The 22,394-nt window shown below is 35.6% G+C and overlaps 1 protein-coding gene across 2 annotated transcripts; it reads left to right on the top strand.

Annotated features, from left to right (window-relative positions):
• Positions 1 to 162: 162 nt before the first annotated feature.
• LOC135467300 (TBC1 domain family member 15-like) lies at positions 163 to 18,162 on the top strand. Of its 2 annotated transcripts, XM_064745072.1 has the most exons (16): positions 163 to 255; positions 2,560 to 2,652; positions 4,930 to 5,050; positions 5,630 to 5,843; positions 6,409 to 6,517; positions 7,979 to 8,032; positions 11,159 to 11,353; positions 12,151 to 12,279; positions 12,732 to 12,835; positions 13,029 to 13,123; positions 13,458 to 13,574; positions 13,845 to 13,945; positions 14,394 to 14,493; positions 16,255 to 16,352; positions 16,873 to 16,989; positions 17,740 to 18,162. In XM_064745072.1, the coding sequence occupies exons 1-16, from the start codon at positions 238 to 240 to the stop codon at positions 18,094 to 18,096; spliced, it is 2,022 nt and encodes a 673-aa protein (XP_064601142.1). In that variant the 5' UTR covers positions 163 to 237; the 3' UTR covers positions 18,097 to 18,162. The 2 variants fall into 2 exon arrangements, with proteins under 2 accessions (XP_064601142.1, XP_064601150.1); XM_064745080.1 differs by lacking the exon at positions 7,979 to 8,032.
• Positions 18,163 to 22,394: the final 4,232 nt, after the last annotated feature.

Here is a 22,394-nt window from a genome sequence, read left to right as displayed (position 1 = left end):
ACAAGCGCGTTATGTTTCATAAAATACTCGTATTGCACTTGCAAGGTCAAGAATTGTTAATTTTATAGCAGATGCGTACAAGTTCAAGCTGAACTTATGGCAACTTTCTTAAAAAATTATTTAGCAGTTCTGGTGTCCTTAATGGAGTAGGAGGCAACAGGTGACTGGACGTCATCGAGCAAAACAAGATTGGAACAACCGGAAGATATCGCTGTATCTGTACCAAATTGTGAGAAAATGGCCTCCGACTACAAGGTAACGATATTTCCGTTAAATAGCTTCTCGAACGGTGTTATGAGAAGCAAATGATGTCGTTTATTACTGCGATATGTTGTCAACTGCGTGAAAACAAGTTGAAAGCAGAGGAGGCTTTTTTTTAGATGAGCAAAGTACTTGTCACTGACAACATCAACAAACTGAAGAGTACAAGCTGGGTCACCTTTAAAAATAGATAGCCAACTGTCATTAAGCAAATGGCGTTTAATTTGAAAATTATGACGTGTCCTATTTACCTGCACATTTACATTGTGTCAATGGAATAAATGGATAGGTGTGAAGCAAAAAAATGTGGCCACTGACACTGAGGTAAACAAATTAAAATGTTATGCCTGACCTGTTTAGTGATGAATGGGTCAATTTCCTTGAGTGATAGCCCTAATTTCCTTTTCCTGCAATTTATAGGCATAACGACGAAATGTTACAGAATGAGCATCATCAAGTAAATAATCTTTGTCTCTCGTTTAGAAATTGAAAAGCGAAATACACTTTGATCTTGTGTTAATTATTAGGCATGTATACTTGAAGACTAAGGAAACAGTAGTCATAACTGTTCTTTTTTGTAATTGGCCACTTTCCTGTTTAAATTATGTGAGCTAAAACCGACAGGCTACATTGAGCTTTTATATTATTACGTGCTGCTCTTTTTAAATTCCCATATGGCTACTTTTTTAATACATGTGTTAACGGTATCCCTGTTGTAACTTGTTGAATGAAATAGAAAGCAGTAAAGGAATTATTAATGTTTTCAGACTTGTTCACACATTAATGATTAAAAGTGTCCTCATATAATTAATAGATGGCATATATGAGAAGCTTGTGTAAGTTTTATGTATAAAGTGGAATGAAATTTACATTAGCTTGACTATCTTATTTAATTATGGAGACTTCCATATCTTATTATCAGAAACTGAATGTTATAGTGTTAAGTATATTTTAATTGATCAATATCATGTTGATAACAAAACAAAAATAACAAAACAAAATTCTCTGAAGTGTACTTTAAATTCTGAGCTTAAAGTTTTTTATGCAAAAACTGAAGCTATGTGATATTTACATTTATGTCATGATGTCATGAATATTAACATGACAATACATGTAAGCTTTCGAAACATTAAAACTATTTTTTATTTCTTAAACATGTAAATTGGTTTGAAAACAAGAGGGGAAATCTAGAATTCATTATGCACATTCCTCACACCGAGAAATAAAGATGCAATCGCCATTCATAACCGTGTCATGTGCAGCATGTCCTTGACTTAAAGCCCTGAAAACATGCATTGTTTGTGGTCAACTACAATGCTACTCCTGTGGTGTAAAGAGGAAGTTAGTGCTGATGAGATTATGACTGAAGTGGGGACTCTTGTCCATAGCTGTCACACTCATGTGCGTGCATTCCCATATGACTGGCTCATGTTTCCACTGACACAATTTGACAATCACCTGCTGGCTATGATTTTGTATTCATAGTTGATCTTACCTGTTACTCATGAATCACTTGATTTCATTTATGTTCACGTATAAAATAGTTTAAGGTATATACGTTCAATGTGTCAGATTTCATGATGGTTTGTTCTGAAGAGGTAACAATTACTCATTGTGACTTTGTAATATGTATTGCATTTGTTTTCAGTATCTATTGTTTTGTATTTTTCAATTTATTTTACTTTGGTCTAAAATATATTTAATTAAAGTAAACTTAAGTTCACATTAAAATCAAGGAGATTTAATGCATGATGCTTGTTGAATTTCAGCTGTGTGAAAAAAGTATTGCTTGAATTTTAATTTCTGTTTGAAGGCAGACACGTGAAATGTACTCACATATACACGTGCATTATGTTAATGACATGCAGATGTTCTGGTGAACTAATTATTAATGAAAATGTGATGGAAACCGTAACTTTAATAGTAGTTACATGTTAACTAGAAGAGGTTAATATTAAATACCCCCTAAAAACAGCCTGTCAAAACAGCGAGCAAAAACTGTATTAACAAACTTATTTTATGGTGTATTGTTTTTTTTGTGCTCCATTTTGTCAGTGTATGTGTCATTCTGTCAGCAGTTGGTGTGATCAGCAATATGTCCTGTTTCCTTTACTATTGTATAAATATTATTTACATTCAATATTTCCTTAATTGTGTTCATTGTGTTAGTGCTGCCATGCATGATATAACTTAAACACTGCTGTGGTGGTGTAAAACTATAATCATTCATATTAATACATTGTACATTCACTCTTAGATAATGAATATAAACCTCATTTTTTGCTGGTTGTTTTTCAGATAATATTTGAGAAGGACAGTGTGTATATTCACACTGGTCACACGGACAGCTGTGATGACTTACTAGCTGGGAAGGTCTACCTCGTTCAAAAGGTATGTAATAAAAAATACCAGAAAGCACTTGTGTTGAGAGACATTGTGGTTTCTGTGTCCGGCATTCACCGTTCCATTGCTCGCACAATATTTCCAGAAATTCTGGACCAAATTTAATCAAGTTTGGTTTGAAACTTCTTGACATAGGCCATAAGATTTAATCAACTTTTAAGGCACATGTATTTTTGCATGCTTGTTCTTCAAGTCATGGGTCATACCAAAGAATTTAGAAATGGTACTTGCTGCTTCCTAGCTTGGTGCTCAGCATTTGAAGATTAGAGCAAGGAAACATGACTGTTTGGCCTGGTGTCAGTATAATGTGACTGGGTGGGGTGTCATGGGGTCTGGTGTCTTTGGCTTGATACTTCTGTCACGGCAGCACTTTGGCGACATGGACTCGGCATGCCACAAGAAGACACAGTATATGTACACGCGCTTAATGACTCCACTCCAGAGCGGCGGGATCTAATTTAATAATATTTGGTGTGAAGCTGAATGATAAGGGCCTTAAGAACTTTTGGAGTTTGTCTGTATTTTTACATTGCAACAAGCAATATTTCTAGAACTGCTGGGCAGAATTTAATCCAGTTTATTTTGAAGTGTAAAACTAAAAGGGCCGAAAGAAGGCAATTGCTGTGGTTCTTAAAAAATTATGGTTCCATTAATTCTTTGAAGAAGATGGGGCTGCTGTCTCAGAGCATTGTTCAGTGTAGAGGTCATCGGCATCGGCTAATCAGATAAAATTAACATGGGGAGATGGTGAAATTAGAAGAAAACTATAAGTGGGGCACCCTGATTTCAAAGTTATTGATTAGCTAAACCAACTGACAATCTCCATGGTCAATAAAAGTCAGAAATAGAAGGAGAAGACAATATGCATGTTTGAAATACATGTACAACGTATCAACAACAGGCAGACTATGTTGAGCCTTTTAGCCAGCTTGAGGCATTGTTGCTTTATGACATGGTAGGGCCAATCTGCCAGTTTTAATGTGAGGTGGTATATAGAATATATAAAACTAAACAGGATTTGGGTGCCCAGTATTACAAAATTAATGATATTCTCTCAGTGGTTTTATCTAAACCCTACTGCGCTATAAAGGGCATTTTGCAGTGGTATGACTTTTTTGTTGAAATGACATAAATCGAAAATTCATGGTTGCTTGCCTTTAGTGCTAATGTGAAAAGAAACAACACGTCTGTTTAGGACATATTCCTAGCTGATGAATATTTGAATGTACCTTTATGTAAAGATAGGGTTCATGAATAAATGTAAATATAGATTAAGAGATTAGGATACTCAGAGCTGGAATTAAGAGTAGTTAAATACATATATATATATTTTCTATATATTTGCATACAGACGGATCAGAATACATTACGTTCTCACCTGTTCATATATTAACATGGTCATGTATAAATGTATGTAATTGTCAAATTGCTCCTGCCAGTCGTATGTTTGTGTGACCTACATGTATGTCGTAACAGGAGGATGTATTTTCCGTGGGATGAAATAATGGAGTGACGATCATGTCTGTGTATCATGTTCTTGTCTACCCCAATACATAGATGTACACCGTACTTTTGTCAGCTCACGTCGCGTCATCAATATTCAAAGCAGACACAGCTGCACAATGAATTTCAAAAAATGACACGTATTGATCAAGGGCCTGACAGTTGCTGCAAGCCAACTGAAAAATATGAAATTGCACAAATTTCAAATAATTTTTGCCAATACTTTAGAATTGCACAAATAATTGCATTTCACAAAATAGTAGCCTCGTCTGTGCACATTATAACTTTTATAACTTTACGACCATTTCAACATTGAAAATTTTACAGGTAGGAGTCTGATATTTACTGAGAACTAATAATTTGAGCTATGGTCAGTACAGAATATATGATTTGATGAACAAATTTGGATTTTTGTCAAAAATCTTAATTATAGCCTTTTTAAGCTCTGAATGACATAGACATTTTTAAAATACCAGATATTTCAGGTCATTATTTACAAACCTGGAAAGTGTGTAGAAATGCCATTATATAAATGCTTTTGGGTTCAGCAAGACCTGTCCTATCTCTGAAAACTCTCCTTTGATAATATATATATATGTATATAATATATATATACAAGCACAGATAAAGGTTGTTATTTTCAAGTAACTTTTTACGACTGCATGAGTGTTCAGATTTTCCAGTTTCTATGCCAAAAAGATGAAAATGATTGATTAAATAAGTAAGCAGTTATTGTAAAGAATGGTTTGTTAACGTGTACAGGCAGAGGGCGTGTTCCTGGAGTGGAGAGCAGAAGAGAAGGTATACTCGCTGGATGGGAACTCAGACTATGAATGGATCTCTACTACGGTCTCCTTCAAGGCAGACAAAGGCTCAGAAAATGGTACATACACATATCACATATGATCATTACAGCTGTTTTTTTCTGTGATTTGCAGCAGGGACATTTAGAGGTTGTTTGAAATTGTATAATTTTAATTTGAAACCCAGCTCACATTGGCTGATTTGTCAGAAACTTTGCAGAATACAACAGCTTTTGGTCTAGTGAAATAGAATGAGCATTAGATTCCACGTAGCCATCCATGAGGTAAACAGCAGTAACTAATGGGCATCCTACCTAGAGACCATTGAGGATGACCAATGAGGTGTACTCTAGTGCTGAAATCCAGTTCTCACTGGTTTAGTTACAGAATTATATCAGGTGGTACATCAGTAATAAATCTGCAATCTCTGATTTGGCTTTGACTTTATGTCCAGAAGTTACGTGACAAGGTGTAGTTGTAATACATTCTGGTTTCCTTAATTCATGATCCTGATTGCAGTCATACAAGTGAAATATCTGTAAGAACAGTGTAAAATGACATTCAAATAATTAAGGCACTGTCAAACATAGAAGTAATTTTTTGTCAGTAGTGTTGTAATTTTTCTAAGCAATATTTTTTGTCTCGTGTTTCCCTGCCAGAATCTGTGAACGTTAAGCAAGAATCAAGAAGGAAACACAATATCTCGTTCAATATTCTGGACCTGAACAGTTTTAAGCGGAGTGCTAACACTCATACATGGGCTTACCTGATCTTCATCATGAAGGATGGCACCACTTATCCTGCCCTTCACTTCCACGGAGGAGGCAGTAAGGCCCTGCTTAAGGAAATGGAGAGATTTGTACACCTGAAAAGGTACTTCACCTGTTGTTGTTTTTGGTGGTTAATGGACAGGCCTAGGAGAACTAATCTTTATTTTTTATCTTTAAGATGAGGTTGTTTCTTTTTGACTATTACTTACTGTAATTAAGTAGTAATAACTTCTTACATAACTGAAAACATTTGTTTCGTTCTCCTCAAATGGTAATGGTATATTTCAACTTTGATATGTGGTCCAATAGAGGACAAGAAGAAACAACATTTGATTTTAAGATTTAGCAGTAAGAGATAGTGAAACTGATGGTGCTAGACTTCGCTGAATAGTCACTGATTTATGCTTTAGGGTACATCTGTACTGGTTAGAAATAGCATGTGTCTTGTGTAATTGAAAATAAACACGGTGATTGACATGAGAGAAAAATTTAAGCTCGAAGCAATTAACATAATTTTGTATGGTTTTGCAACTAACATGAAGTTTGTCTAAAGCTTTTGCAACCTCATCTACCTGCATATTTATACCAGGTAGGAAATTTTGCTGAAAATCTGATAAAAATGGCCTGTCATCTCTAATCTTATGTCATTATAACTGTTTCATTTTCAGATCGACTACAGATGGCAGATTGTATATTGTGCAGGAGCATGACCCAGAGATTCTGTCCAAATCGCTGGATGAGCTCCAGCTGTTAGACACACAGGGCGACCTAGTCACGGTGAGAAAATATATATATTGCATGTAGTATAAGCCCTAAAATGCTTTGTTTTGATTTGTAATGTATATCTTTAGTATTTGGGCAATATTTGCAAACTTGAATGCTGACCAGTCATCAAAACAAGCAGTATATTTGTTAAAATGTGATAAAGCTCAGTGCCTTCAGTGTAGGTTAAGTTTTTTAATTTGCTAAGCTCTACATTTGACGGACATAACTGAAAAGGAAGATTTCTAGTAGACTGTTGTGGTATTGTTCAGGGCAGTTTTGGTGGGTACAACGCATACACCTTACATGTAGGTCTGGGGCTGATTTCATGAAGCATACTTAGTGTTAAGTAGCCCTTAGCTAAGTGCATATTTCTACAACATATGTGGTCATGGGAGTTTAAGGGCATACTTAGCTAAGTAAGCTTCATGAAACCGGCCCGAGGAATATCAATTCAGGAGCAGTTGTATTCTTGAATATTCAAATTCAACTCACTGTAGAATTTATATACAGATTAAATATTGAATGTAAACAGTAACATTTGTATACATTCTAGACCTTTTCTTCCTGTGTTTTGCTTCTATTGCATCGCTGAGATTCATATACCATAGCAGTGTAATGTTCTTGCAACATGCTCTCTCAGTATTATACATTTAGGTCTATCCAGTTTGCTTTTTAATGCTTTTTTGTTTTATTCCAAAAGAGTGTTTAGATAAAACTGTGTGGGGATAAATAGTTGTATTGTCTTAAGGTGTATTGGAGTTACTAGTTTATCCATTTTACATTAACATGCATGTAATATGAAGAGTTACATTTTGAAATATTGGTCAGCCTTTTCAAATCAGTGAATAGACTGTAATCAATACTAGCAACAGGACAAACTAAACTGCAAAACTTGCTTTCAGATACTTTATTTGGCTCTCTTTCATTTGTCAGTACTTGCTACTTGTACAAATCCCCTACAAACTGGAGTGCTATATTTCTGGATAAAATGATTCGTTGTTATAAAGATTATGTAATACAACATGCTAAGCATATCCTTATTAAAATTGGAAAGCCCAGTAATTCTATACACCAGAGTTAAGATCAAAATTTGTATTAAGTAATTTAAGCCAAACAAGCTCAGACATATGATTTTTAAGTCCTGCCAAGCCTTTTTTCAGTTAGCGCTGCTTATGTAATACTTGGCTCTACTCTTAGTATACATTTAGTAAGTTCACCTGTACTTGTATATATACATACACATGTGTCTTTCAGTATTTGCTACTTAACATTTGTTTTCAGTGGTGGTGGGTAATTTTATTTGCAGTTTAATGTATTTACACATGTTTATAATCATGGAAATATTTTATAGGAGAATTTCTATAATTGCATATTGTGTTCACATAGGAACATACTAAATCAGATGCATTTCACAAAGGAAAAAAAAATCCTTTTGCGCATTTATTAAATCTCTTCTTTTCCTGTGTATTTTAGAAATTCATCCATTTACCCTCCAGTGCAGCCAAAGGTGGCTATAAGCTTTCTAAGGTGACTTTATTTTCCCTCTGTGTGCATATTAAAACTTTCCCATTTATTTCTTCTGTAGAAGCATGATTCACATTCCTTTATCTTACCTAACAAAAGCAGCTTCTCATTATCATTTTATCTATTTTCACCCTATGTTGTATTCTTTGCTACTTTCTACTGTGCCTTCATTTTATATCTGCTTACACCATGTACTGTCTTGGTTACATTTTCTTTGTTTCACATATTTGATCGTCTTTGGTTGACTTGTACAGTGTACATAATCATCAGCATGCTTGCAAACTGCATACTGCTCTACATCACAACAGTTTTTGGTGTAAGATAGATGATAACACTACTTTTTTGGACAGCTGACATTTTACAGAAAATATTATTTTTAAGGCAAGGTGTAATAGGCCTTTTTCATATTTTGTGCAAAACTGGCATAAAAGCCCGTTTATTGTATGAAAGTGTATACTGTCTATGGTCTGAATTCATTGTTATGATACAAGGAGTGTAGCATTGTCACATGAATTGTGACACAGCGAACGTGGCATTGACACTGTTGTGCTGCAGAAAGTCCAGTTTCATGAAAGAAAATTGGAAATATAAAGAAGGTCTGTTGTAGTGCTTGAACTAACCATTTAATTTGAAGCAGACCACCAAAACTGCATGAGAAGATTTTTACTTTGATAAAATTCAACATTATACTGATAGAGCATATCATGTATAAGAACTGTACTGTACTACATACTCCTATATTTACCTGCACTTCCTAAACATAGTTGAATTAGTTTTAGTTTTATCCCTCTAGTTTTATCTCCACCTCTGCATGTTTTGTCCTCTGATCATAGCAACATGTCTACTCTGCTTAACTGACTGTTGGTTTATTCATTTACTTATATATTTATTTATTTCTTTATTTATTTGATTGGTGTTTTATGTACACTAAAGAATATTTAACTTATATGACAGCAACCAGCATTACGGTTAGGGGAAACTTAACGGAGTGTGGGGAGGGGGGATACCCACTAACAACCACAGGTTGCTAGCAGACCTTCTCGTATATACTATAGATTGATATAATCCAACTCATATACCCAGTTGTGATTGAAAATATTAACATCTGATGGTTATTTTGGACAAAACCCTTATTTTTTTTCCCTTTAAGATGCATAAAAATAGTTTTGTTCTTCTTATTTGGTTATTTGACGGGTGTTTTAAGCTGCACTCATGAATGTTTCACTTATACAACAACGGCTAGCATTATGTTGGGAGGAAACCAGGTAAAGGGGGAAAGTCATGACTTTCCGCAGGTTGCTGGCAGACTTTCCCATGAACGACCTGAGAGGAAGCCAGCATGAGCAAGAACTCACAGCGTCTAACATGCACGTTACAATTCCCGTCCAACATGTACATGTATATTTTATTCCAACATGCTATCTCAAGTTTTATTTAACACTGTGTGCAAACTTCTAACATTCAAACTTAGGAACTGCTGTACGTCTACTTTCAGTTTGGTATGAATCTGTCAGCTAAATGTTTTTCTCATCAACCAGCTCTCATAAAATTGAATCAATGTGTGATAAAAATTATTGTTTGCCTGTCATGTACATGTAGTTTAATTCACCTTTCTGTGTTACTTGTTTCTATTCAGCTGGTTTTTCATTTGTTTGATGGACTTGCTGACGATAGTCAAACAGTGCATATTTCTGAGGCTCGTGTGTCTCATATCTTTTTGCCTCTTGTGTTGCTGTGAACTTTAGGCACCCCCTGTCTAAAGCATGATGCTCACACAGGCTGATGCTCAACTTTAACTTGCTAATTACTGTGTTGGTCACAATTTTCGACTGTATTACAAAAAAATGTGAAATTTCACAGATATAGATTGGGCATGCCAGAGAAAATGATAAGCCTCTTAAATATGCAATTATTCAGAATGTTCAGATGAAGGCTTCGAGATTTCTAACACATTGTTTAATGACTTTTAGATCATTTTATTAAAATATCAGCATCTTAGGTCAAATAGCGTTCAAAAAGCAACAAATATAAAAGGCTCAAATTTACCATGTGGCGGACAATTGGTGCCACTCTTTAAATATGCAGTTGTTCACAATCTTTCAAACATAAGTTCCCATATTCATTCTATTTAATAAAAATTAGACATCTTTCATGAATATTTAAACACCATAAGGGAATAGTATATTAACACAGGGGGGCCTTTGTGGCTCAGTTGGTTAGCGCGCTAGCACAGCGTAATAACCCAGGAACCTCTCACCAGTGCGGTCGCTATGAGTTCAAGTCCAGCTCACACTGGCTTCCTCTGCGGTCATACATGGGAAGGTCTACCAGCAACCTATGAATGGTCGTTGGTTTTCCCTGGGCCCTGCCTGGTTTCCTCTCACCATATTGCTGGCCGCCATCGTATAAGTGAAATATACACACCAATCAAATAAATAAATATTAACAGAGCAACAAATGTGGAAGACTGAAATGTACCACGTTCCAGGCACTTGATGCCACTCTGCCTGCAATTTTAACTGTGTTGCTGTTTAATACTATTTCACCTGTCGTGCTGAAATTCATGATTGGATGTATTGTTGCATTTTAAATTGCATATTAAACATTTTAAATAGTTGCAAATTTAAGCGTGCTGTTTTTTTTTTCCGGCCACTCAATATGTATCAGTCATCTCATCTTAAGTTAAAGTTGTTTTGTCATTAATGGTTAAAGTTAAGTACTGTATACTATATTTTATAAATCGATGGAGATTGATTTTTATTTTATTTATGTTTTTTCTCTCTAAACTGGAATGAAAAGGTCCAAAATGCTGAAAATGTATATTTTGGTTTATAATGTTACTTTTTGTTTTAATGTAGTTTTGCTGACTTGTATTTGCTGATAATTTTCCCATGTCAAAAATTTTATCAATTTGTACATGTGACTACATCAGAAATCTCTAGAAATGTCACAACATCAATCTTCACAAGCATTGATACTTGATTAAAGAAATTTTTTTTTCTTTCGTTTAGTAAAAATGGTAGTTTAACAGTTGGACAAAGAGTGCAATATGATTTACACAAGGTGACAGAGCGAGTTATTTTCTTTGAAAGTGTTCTCACCTTTGTGGGTTTTTTTTTCTACCTGCAGAAATTCATGAGGGACCCTTATAGTACGACAATGGGAGGTTTCTCAAAGGTAACCAACTTTCTGCGTGACACCTTACTACAAGCAGAGGCCCCGCTGGACCGGCCCACTGATGAGCTGGCTGAGATTCTCAATGATGATATCCCTGGCATGGAAATAAACCACCAAGATGAACCAGGATTTGAACTCATCACCAAGGTACAGCAGTAAATTGTTAAACCTTCACCAGCATCATTTGCACAATATTTGAAAAATACATGCAATTTGCAATTGTTAGATATAAAATTTGTGGAATTGCATGTTACAGTGTTTTTTTTTTTTTTACTGTTATTGTCCTATACTGATGCCTATGGTTTATCACACATTGATAAATAATAAGCAGCTTTGGCAGTGAATGTACATGCCATGATTCAAATAATTTATTGAAGAGGCATTTTGTACCGCAACCAAAGAACAAAATTGATCAAAGCTCTATGTAGCACCATGACATTCTTAGCTCAACTATATAAATACAATTTAAAGACATTCAGCATAGAGAGTAAAACTAGAGCAAGGACAGCAGTGTGATAGCTGGCAGATAGTCACACGTATCCGGTGAAATATAGGCACTTGTCAGTTTACCTCAGTCAGGGTTTTATTTTGACCGTTCATGTAAATGCATAAATAGTAGCAAATTACACTCCCCCTAACACCATGGCTTAAGCAGAATAAGGTGAAAAAACAAACATATGCAGTGTTGTTAATTGTAAGTTATTAGATGTCACGAGACTAGAATTACTTGGATTGCTGTGTTGGCATCACATAACATACAATCACATTAAAACAATGTAAAGGCAAAGCACAGGTGTAGCTTCTGTCATACTCCGAGTGTTGGCATTGGCATTTTTTTTGGCATGCACCGTCCAAAGCCTACATGTATATGTACACATTCAGAGAACTGCGAAATTGACATAATGGCTCTAATCATTCATTTGTGGTTTTCTATCATCTTACAGACCAAGCTACCTCCCCGTCCTGACGTAAAGAGAAGTGATCCCCTCACTGCACAAGAATGGTCCAAATACATGGACAGGGATGGCAGGGTTAAAGATGTGGAGGATCTGAAAAAGGCCATTTTCAGAGGGGTGAGATTAGAACTTCTCTTGGTTTCCCATTGATGCACTCCTCTATCATGGCGTCAGTCTGTACATTACTGCTCAAATGAATATATTTTAAACATCTTTAATTCTATCTTTTGCTGCCTAGTTTTTAACAGTACATTCGTGGACTATCTTAAAACTGTGAAGACAACTTAACTACCCTGTTACTGTTTATGTGAAATTATACTTCTCGTCCCTTTAAATCTTTAATTTAGTTACATGTATATATAATACTATAAATGGATGAAGGCATTTTAGACTTGATGCATTTTCAGCCATTCTAAACTTTATTTAAGGTATATTTTGTCCCAGAATGTAATGAATCTTAGTATCAAATAATAGATATATGTATACTCCAAGTATCACAGGGTACACCATGTTCTTACCAAAGTCTTTGTTTCACCATTTGCGTCGATTTCTCTATGCATTGTGTCTAGGGCGTGGAATCTTCCATTCGGATTGAAGTGTGGAAGTTTTTGTTGAATTACTACAGTTGGGATTCAACCTACAAGAGTAGGACTGAGGAGAGGAAGAAGAAAGTGTAAGTTGATCATATTTTTTCATTTTTGTTTAGGTCTACAGCACTCTCGTCTTAATTTTTTCTATTCATTCAACATGAATTTCATGTAAAGTTTTGTGACTTTCATCCATCTGCATACTTCTGTTAAAAAGTCTTCAGATCTGAATTGCACCTTGTTTCAAACACATTATTTTGGTTTGTTTGTTTTTTTCAGTGATGACTATTTTAGAATGAAACTTCAGTGGAAAACTATCAGTGCTGAGCAGGAGAGAAGGTTTTCATTATTGAAAGAAAGGAAAGGACTAATAGGTACAGTGTTTTCTTGTAAATGTGAAGAATAGTAGGTACATGTAGCATCTGTTGTTAGTTCATTAGTACTACAGTATTATTACCATATATTTTTACACATAATGAGCAAGTGATATTGTCTACAAATTATCCTGTTTTTTTGTCTCAATCTTCAACTCTGAAGTAGCCTTTTTATTTGGATCTGGCGAAGATAGCCGGGTAGCACGAAACTCTATGCACTTACCATTTCCTCATTTCCAAATGAATGTCATATGCCTTATAGTATTTATGAATTACGTTTATCGTATACTCAGTAACGTATCGTGATATCATTTTTATGTTGACTGATTTGCAGATAAAGATGTGAGCAGAACAGACAGAAACCACAAGTTTTTCACTGGTGACAAGAATCCCAACCTCCAAGTGTTATATGACATTCTCATGACGTACTGCATGTACAACTTTGATCTGGGTAAGTTGATTAACCTTTTTACAAAAAGTTACCCAGTCATATTTGTGGCTGTGCAGTAAATCATTGATTAGACAATGAATATTCAAATGTTCAAAAGCCATTGCACATCACTATCCTTATCTTCATACATAATTTGTTCAGGAAATTGTAGGTAGAATATATTCTTTGCTACTTTAAGCTCCTTCTTTATTATTTTAGGGAAAAGAAAAAAATTGAAAAAGCTGAGAACTTTTTGGTGGGTGGGTAAGTCTGTATGTCCAATGTTCACAGGTTATGTTCAGGGTATGAGTGACTTGCTCTCTCCTATACTGGTTGTCATGGAGAATGAGGTCGACGCCTTCTGGTGCTTTGTGGGATTTATGGAGATGGTGGTAAGGAAGGCCTTTTACTAACAGTTCATTTTACAATAACATATGTTTCTGATGTTTGTGGACCTCCTCCCCAGTGTTCAGTGACAACACTTTCCTGTTGCATACCTGGTAACACATGTCACAGGAAAGGTTTTGAGCAAAACCACAGGTTTTTAAAGGGTGCTGGTTTGATCTGGACCAGATTAAAACTGAAATAGTTGTATTTTAAATGCCTGGTTACTGTTAGCTTTTGATATGGCTATTCATGAAGGTGGGTTTACATCTTTATAAAAGTTTTCAGGACTGGATTTCAGAATATTTTTTACTATTAAAAGTCTAATATGTTGAGAAATCTTGGAAAGTTTTCTTAATTTTCCACAGAATTTGGGCCTTTCCAGATTTTTATTAACAGTTTTGTGTCTTCATCTCTGAATTAGCATTGTTCTTTTTTTTTTTGTTCTTTTTGCAGTGTGATAACTTTGAGATGGACCAAATGGGAATGAAGACACAGCTTGCTCAAACTCACACTTTGATGCAGTTTGTGGATCCAGACTTGTGTAGTTATCTAGGTAAGCATTTTCATACATACACCGATAGATTCTTTTGATAGGTGCTGTGCAGCCCTAGTGAGTGGAGCATTCCTTTGATTTCTCAAAGCTGTGGATTATCATAAATCCTCAGCAAAGCTGACCAATAAAGTATAAAATTAAAAACAATTTGAAAACATAATTCTTCACTTTTTGCAGACTTGAATGTGGTGTTATGGTATGTGCACATGAATTTCACGGGATTTACAAAATTACCTGTCAAACTCAAATAACATTCCTCTAGTCTGCCAAAAGCTGCAGTATGTTTGTAGTCTGATTTGTTCCCAACATCAGGCAATACCAAAAATGTAAAGGATTGGCCCTCGGGATCAGGCCTGAGTTCCATATGTTTCGAGTTATCCTGAATGAGTCAGGCTTTGTGCAAGATGAAGTCAGTTTTGTGCGAAAGTGTTTTATTTTGTAACAAATACTTTTTTAGACAATTCATTTACAAGGCAGTATGGAAAAACAGACAGACATGAGGATGACATGCACGACAATAGCCTTCAGCCAAAATTTGCGCGTGCGGTAAAAAATGGTACTTTTCAATTGTTTAGGTACTCTCTCTGTGACTTGGTGGAGGTATCTGTCGTAATATTAATATCATGCTAGACTTACACTGTGGTATTAAAAGCAATAATCAGTTTAATTGTTCATTAAAGAGACTAAACCGGAGAATTTCTTTATCTTGACTTGTATATATCTTGAATTAATAAAGTAGCTTTGCATGCTGTAGGTTTAGATACACAAGCATTTAAACATGAATTAGACAGCTTCGCTGGCCTAGTGGTTAGAGTGTGTACCCCGAAGTCGGAACACCAGGGATCAAATTCTGGTTGAGTCAGGCCATTGAGTTTAAAAATGATACTTGTTGCTGCCTTGCTTGGCACACAGTAATGAAAGGTTAGAGCATGGAAAGAGGACTGTTGATAGTATAATGTTACTGGGTCAGGTGATACTTCAGTGGTGGCAGCACTTGACTTGAGGACAGAGTATTTAACATACTGAGGGTGGACCATTTTCGGAACTTGCACTGAAGAAAATGCATATGACCAATCATGATCAGTGTTGTTGCAGACATGCTGGTTACACATGTATATGTTTAATCATTCCATGATGTTGTGATGTCATAATTGTTTTTGTTGAGAATGAACAGTAAGCGTCCAAATTGCACGAACTTTGCTGAGAAACTTCTATATCCATATATGGCAATGCCCATAAACTTTCGTATTTCAGGTCAAATTGGAAATCTTAAAAACATTAATTATTGTGTGAAAACAAGAAATCACAAGGTATGAAGGGTGTCATTTTCTAAAAGTCCATAAACAGGATATTAGAGGACACATACAGGAACTTCTGTTTGAGTGACTTCAATCGGAAATTTGCAATCATTCTCCTGTATAGTGTCTTTGATGATGGTCAGGTGTATGGACAGCAGGAAGAGACCATCTCATTTCAGAAGGTACCTAACACAGCTCACAGATCAACAGCCAAAGGTCTGAAATTAGGCAGTCCAGACTACTGCCAAAGGAAGCGAGCCAATAAAAAATGGAATTATTTAAGTTTAAATAAACAGCTATAAGATATATTACATGTTTGCTGGTACATGTAGTATTTGTAAAAGGTCAACATTTCAAACTGGAGAAGAAAAGCACCAAATCTCCCAGAAACATTTAATATAGAAGACGTTTGAGTTTGCTTATTTAACATGCGGTATGTTTGTGTTACTTTAAATCATTTCAGAGGGCCATGATTCTGGGAACTTTTACTTCTGTTTCCGCTGGTTGTTGATCATGTTTAAGAGAGAGTTTACCTTCCCTGATATCATGAGGCTGTGGGAGGTGAGTGTTGAACAGGAAATCTGTACTTGCGTACTGTATGTTTGATGTCAGAGGGTAGAGGTAATGCTCAATCAGGGCAAGTGAAATTATTATCTCCCGTTCATCATCTAAAAAAAATCATATTATCTCCCTCAGACTGTTTACTAGTGAGAGTCCAGCTTTGATTGGGACTCAGATTTGTCTCTAAATGTTTATGTCATCAGGGCCCTATTGTTCAAAACTGTTTTAACACTTAATACCAGATTTACGTCTTCAATGTGTTACTTAGTCTCAAAATAATAGTATAGCATTATATTAAATATAATCTAAATCTGCGGCTGTTATACTTAAAAGCATTGTTTGCTGAACTTGGCTCTTTTTATTTTGATAACAATAATAGCAATGGAGCTAAGCTATGTCTTTGGTCAGCTCTCATACATGTGCTGAGAGTAGAATGAGAACTGAGTGAATGATTAACCAAGTTTTATGTTTTAGTACATGTATTTAAGCAAATGCTTTATTTTTTCTAATTGTTTCTCAGGTAATGTGGACAGAGCAGCCATGTAAAAACTTCCACTTACTGATCTGTTTGGCAATTCTGGACACAGAGAAAACCACGTTAATAGAAAACAAGTTTGGTTTTACAGAAATACTGAAGGTAAATTACCAAGCTGTTCCTGGGAATTCTTGTGTTTCTACTGAGATCTTGTGACCATTCCACAAAACCATTTCTGACGTTTGAAATCCGACCTTATATTTAGGCTTTAGAAATCAAAATTTTGATGACCTCATAAATAATCTGAAGGTAGATTTGTCAGTCAAAATTTCAAATTCCAAGAACAAAAACTTCAGCATTGTGATCAGCTTTTTAAAATTTTTACTTAGGTAAGAAATAACTTGGTTTATTTCTGTTGTGTTGTTTATAAACAAATCACTTTCATTACAAATCAGATTTCCTTTACCTTTTTCTTGCCACAATATGGCTGCAGTACTGCTGAAATGGTATTATTCATTCATTCCTTTACCTTTTCGAAGTGCTAGAATTCCAGTCTTTCTGAGCATTAGCCCTGTGCTATAATAATAATATTGGAAGTTCAAATCCAGCTTGTGCTGGTTTCACTTTAAGTTCATGTTTAATATGCCTTGTGGTTACCTTGGTTACCCTGCCCAAAAATCTGATCCTTAGAAATCTGTAGATTTCTTGTGCTTTGCACTAGACAATATAATCAGATGAATGACTTCATTGGCTATGACATTAATGAACTGGGAAGTGAGTAATAAAATAAATGAATAAGTAAGGAAAAAAAGAAGAAAGAAAAGCCATATGTATGGAAATAATGTTTTGTGAAAGTGTGATTAATTAAGTTCTTTATTTAGTCATAATTGTGTCTCTTTTTGTTTTTCTCAGCATATCAATGACATGTGTTTCTGTATTGACCTGTTGTCCACACTAAAGAAAGCTGAAGGGATGTACCTCCAACTAAAGGCCTGCAAGAAAGTTCCACAAGCAGTCAAAGACATTCTGGGATTTGGGGGGTCAGCCAGTAATTCTAATTCTAGTTCAGGCAAATCCACTCCCGCTAACACGCCCACAAATTCTGTGAGCAATGTAAAGATGCAGTTACCTCTGAAGTCAGCATCAAAAGTCAAAGAGAATGGGACAACGACGGCCGCTGCGAACGGGTCGGCCCCGGGAACTGCTGGGACAACACCCGACGACAGCAGTATAGAGATTCTGCCTGATGTAGACACACAGATTTGGTAGCCTTTCGCTCAGTACCACTTGGGTTTTAGCACTGACTGTACCACAAGCTGTGTAAATACCTGTACATATTTGTATATTGTGAATCATGAGTATGTATATTTATATATATACACACATATGTACCCTGCGTGATATGAACAATACAGATATCTTGGTGCCAGAAAAGAAAAGTGCCAAGTCTTCCTTTTTAACTGCAATAGATTAAGGGGTCTGGAACAGCATTGTTTGATTTGTTCTTGACAAGGAGGATTTTGGCAAAACAGTGATCCTGGAAAACAGTGATTGTACAGGCTACCCTCAGATGTGATCTTGCCATGTCTTGTGTTTTAAAAGGTTAACATATATATTTCATATGTACATGTACATGTAATGATAAATAAATTGTATTCTGTATAGTGCTGTTTAGGTTTTACCAACACGGGTTAACAGATCGTTCAGCTGAGCCAGGGTATTTTAACCTGGAGATCTTTACATCTTACTTGAAAAAGAGTTCAGTACTGGTTTGTGGTTAAGAATTAAAATGAGTCTAATTGATACTGTGTTTTAAAGGAGAAGAAAATATAAAAACATGACACTTTAGGCTGAAAAAAGCACATTTTTTTCTATCTGGTGGTGCTTGCTGCATAATGTTGCGATTTTTCCTTCCCATACACATGAAGTCTGAAAACGGCAATGTTGGCATAAATAGCTGAGTCCATGGTGTCCTCCATCTGAAATATCCTGTAATTTATGCTGGGGGGGGGGGGGTGTTGCTTCTCAGCCAGTGAGAATCGTTAAACCTGCCGGCTTGTTCATGTAAACTCGGAACCTACGTCCAACATTCCGGTTTCCCAATCGTCAAGCGGAGAACGAACTTTACTGTTCGCAACCTTCTGGGAAGAAGAGTTCTACTGTAAATGTAAGTATGTTAGGTTAAGTGATAATTATGAGGTTCAGCATTGTTGATTTAAGATGATTGACCATGTTTTGTGATGTGCCCTCTTTGATCGAACACATTGAGGAAATGCAGAAGTAAGGTGGTATTCAGGTTTTAAACAGCCTTTCAAAATAGTTTTACTGTGATTTCATGTCTACATCTAACAATGTCTAGCAGGTTCATCCTCTTTTTTTTTAGAGATTTTGGCAAATAAAAGAATGTAAAATCGTCATTTGTTATTTTAAATAATTAGATGAAGGAACTGGCTCAAAGAATTCCAGATGATATATATTCTGTGGGGGTACAAGCACATGTAGATTCCAGGAAGTTGTTGTTACAATGCATGATATCATACACACATCATCCATCTTATTTGCCAGTATTTTGTGAGAGAATTTTGTCAAATACTATCGTTATGTATATTTTGAAGAGAAAGATTGGTCATTATTCTTTGTAGTTTTAGCTGTACTCCCCAGGCTTACATGTACATGTAACTTAGTTTTAGATGAAGACTGGGTAGATTGGTATTTGACACTTATAAATTATGGCAAAACTTCACTGTGAACTTTAATCTGAAGCGGGACTTTGATGATTCATTTGGCATGAATTTTATTTAAACTTCGAACAATGTTCATTTATTTCCTCAAGGATTAGTTCAAAGTTACATTTTTGAATCAAATTGTAAATATCCTAGAAATCTCCACGAGTCTTCATGATATTCATTTTTGCAAATAATGTCATTGATTATCTCCCTTGTCAATAGTGTCATATTAGAGTGAAATAATATGCCAGAAGCATGGCCAAGTGGTCTAAAATGTTAAGCAAAACATGTCCAAGAGCAAGTGTATATTCTTATATAGAAAAATATATACTAGAATACAATTTGCACACAGAAAACCATATCCTAAGACATTGTTGGGCCTCTGCTACCAAGGGGGTTAGCATGCCAGCGCAGCTGAATGACCCAGTAGCCTCCCACCAATGCAGACGCTGTGAGTTCAAGTCCACCTCATGCTGGCTGGGATTCCCGTAGGCTCTACTCGGTTTCTTCCCACCATAATGCTGGCTGAAATCGTATAACTGAAATGTCCAAGAATATTATTTACAGAAAAACGTCCTACATGTAGAAGTTTATTTCTTTACAAGAAAGTACGTCCTTGTTTTAATTCATGATTGAAGTTTATATAAGTGATTAAATTTATGAACCTCTGCTGTCACTTGTGCAGCCTGGCACCCTTTCAGCCTCGCACTTCTATTCTATTGTATAAATTACATTAAATGCTGATTTTAAAGAAGAAAGAAAATTTTTTTACAGCACACTGGTATATCATATATTCTTAATGGCCACCACTTACGCTTATGGCATCCTTGTCTTTCAGTTGCAGTCAATACATTATCAGGCTAAGTTTGTATAAGGCTATTGTTATTTTATCTTGTATACTCAGATCTGTGTAAGCACTCAGATTTGTATTTCTTCATTCTACTATTGTAAGTTTTATTTTTGTCATGGAATTGTGTGAATCTCTCTCGTCCAGTCTCACTCCACATGACAGGATATGAATTGGAGTCAAAATAATGACACTAACAGGATACATGAAATGTTGCATTTTAATTTCTTCATATACAGCTTTTCATAGGATGTGTTCAACTAATAAGGTAATAAAAAGCTTCTCAGCCTTCTTCCTGGGGCAGGAAAATAGTGTTAAACTAGTTAAACTAGTCCCAAATCGCTAACGTTCAGTCCGAAAATAAAGCATTCTGCAGGCTTGATGTCAGTGGTGTTGAATGATAGTACCAGTATCAAGACAGTTTTAAGTATCAAGATATGAAAAAATAAAAAGATTTTTCATTTTTTTTATTTTGCATAACATTCTAATACATAAAATATTGAAAGCCTGTCCATTTGTAAAGCCGGAACCATTACCAATGTGTCTGTTAAGCTTCATATAAATAGCTATTCTGTATTTTCAGTTTTTCAAAAGTAGCACATTTTTGAGAGCATGATTCAGTCTTGATTATTTCTTAGAAAATTAGTTTATTTTTGGAAAGGGGAGTGGTGGTTTTATATTTCAAACATGTGACTTGATGGGACCATCATATTTGATGACATTTACTTGAATTCACAGAATTATTGTCACTGATTATAGAGAGCTGTAGTAGGATAGGAAGAAAATGTAATAACCCTAGTAAAGTGCTTTCTCGTAAGACACATTTGCAAGTGACGTTCTGATGCTCAAGCCGTTGCTGGGTTCATATTAAATCTGCACATGTAGAATCATGCACCAGACCATGTTTGTACGGTTTGCAGTTCACAGGTGTATTATTGTTTTTCTTGTTTTAATCTGAATGTATCCTATTGGGCAGTGGTCGGCCTATTAATTTTGTTATACAAGGATGATAAAGGCTTGCTTGAAATGCAGGTATGTGTATAGACACACAGGCTCATGGATCTTCAATGTGGAGTTCTTCATGCTGATACATGCATTTTGTTTTTTGGGTTTTTTGTTTTTTTTTTTGGGAGGGAGGGGGGGGGGGTTGCAACGTACCATACATGTAGTGATGCCTCGATCATCTTTGTCCATATTGTTTCCTGATTTGGTACACTTAACGAAGCATGTGAGCCATGGTGGTGGTCATCTTGCTAATTATCACGACACACTTAGTGGCTTCATAGAACAGTTATCCATATTTCCAATAGCAAGTACATTACTGTTTCTTTTTTTAAAGGCCTTTTTGTCCTTGAGACCTAAAATCTTAATGTGCCACTTCAGTCCCACAGGATAGCAGGCAGAAATGTTACACTGATGTGAGAGATACCCTATGGAACAGAACTAACAGTGCAGTTCATGAAGACTTGTAACTTAACCCTTGTAAGTGAAGAGTCCTTAAAGATAAAATCTTCGTCAGTTTCCGTAAAATTTTCCTGATGTGATGTGTTAATATTCACTATGTGACAGTGAATGAGGCAGATGTAACATTGGGTCAGTCAGTTATTCTGGAGGGAGGTCATGCACAATTGACAGTAGGTCATTTGTGGTCATACATGCACGTCAGCAGTAGGTGACACCAATAGTTGTTGCATGACAGCACAGCACGCAAAATTGGAAGAGACAGAAAACTGTTTTTTTCGCATTATACTCTGAAAATAACAACAACAGTTTTAATACAATGCAATTTTTTCACTATATAGGAAAGAATTTCAGATTGTCTCTTCCAATATCATTTAAACAAGCTTTTAAGACATACAGGTCATAACACTGGAGTAGCTCTTTAATATTTTATGACATTTGCATGAAATAGGATATGCTATCTTGTTCCATGGAGACTATTTGATATTTGTTCTTAATAGTCTTGTCCTCGTAGGCATGCTGATGAATATAGA

Source organism: Liolophura sinensis, chromosome 1, assembly GCF_032854445.1.
Source record: "Liolophura sinensis isolate JHLJ2023 chromosome 1, CUHK_Ljap_v2, whole genome shotgun sequence".
Taxonomy (NCBI): Eukaryota; Metazoa; Mollusca; class Polyplacophora; order Chitonida; family Chitonidae; genus Liolophura; species Liolophura sinensis.
This window is presented reverse-complemented; position numbering and strand designations above follow the sequence as displayed.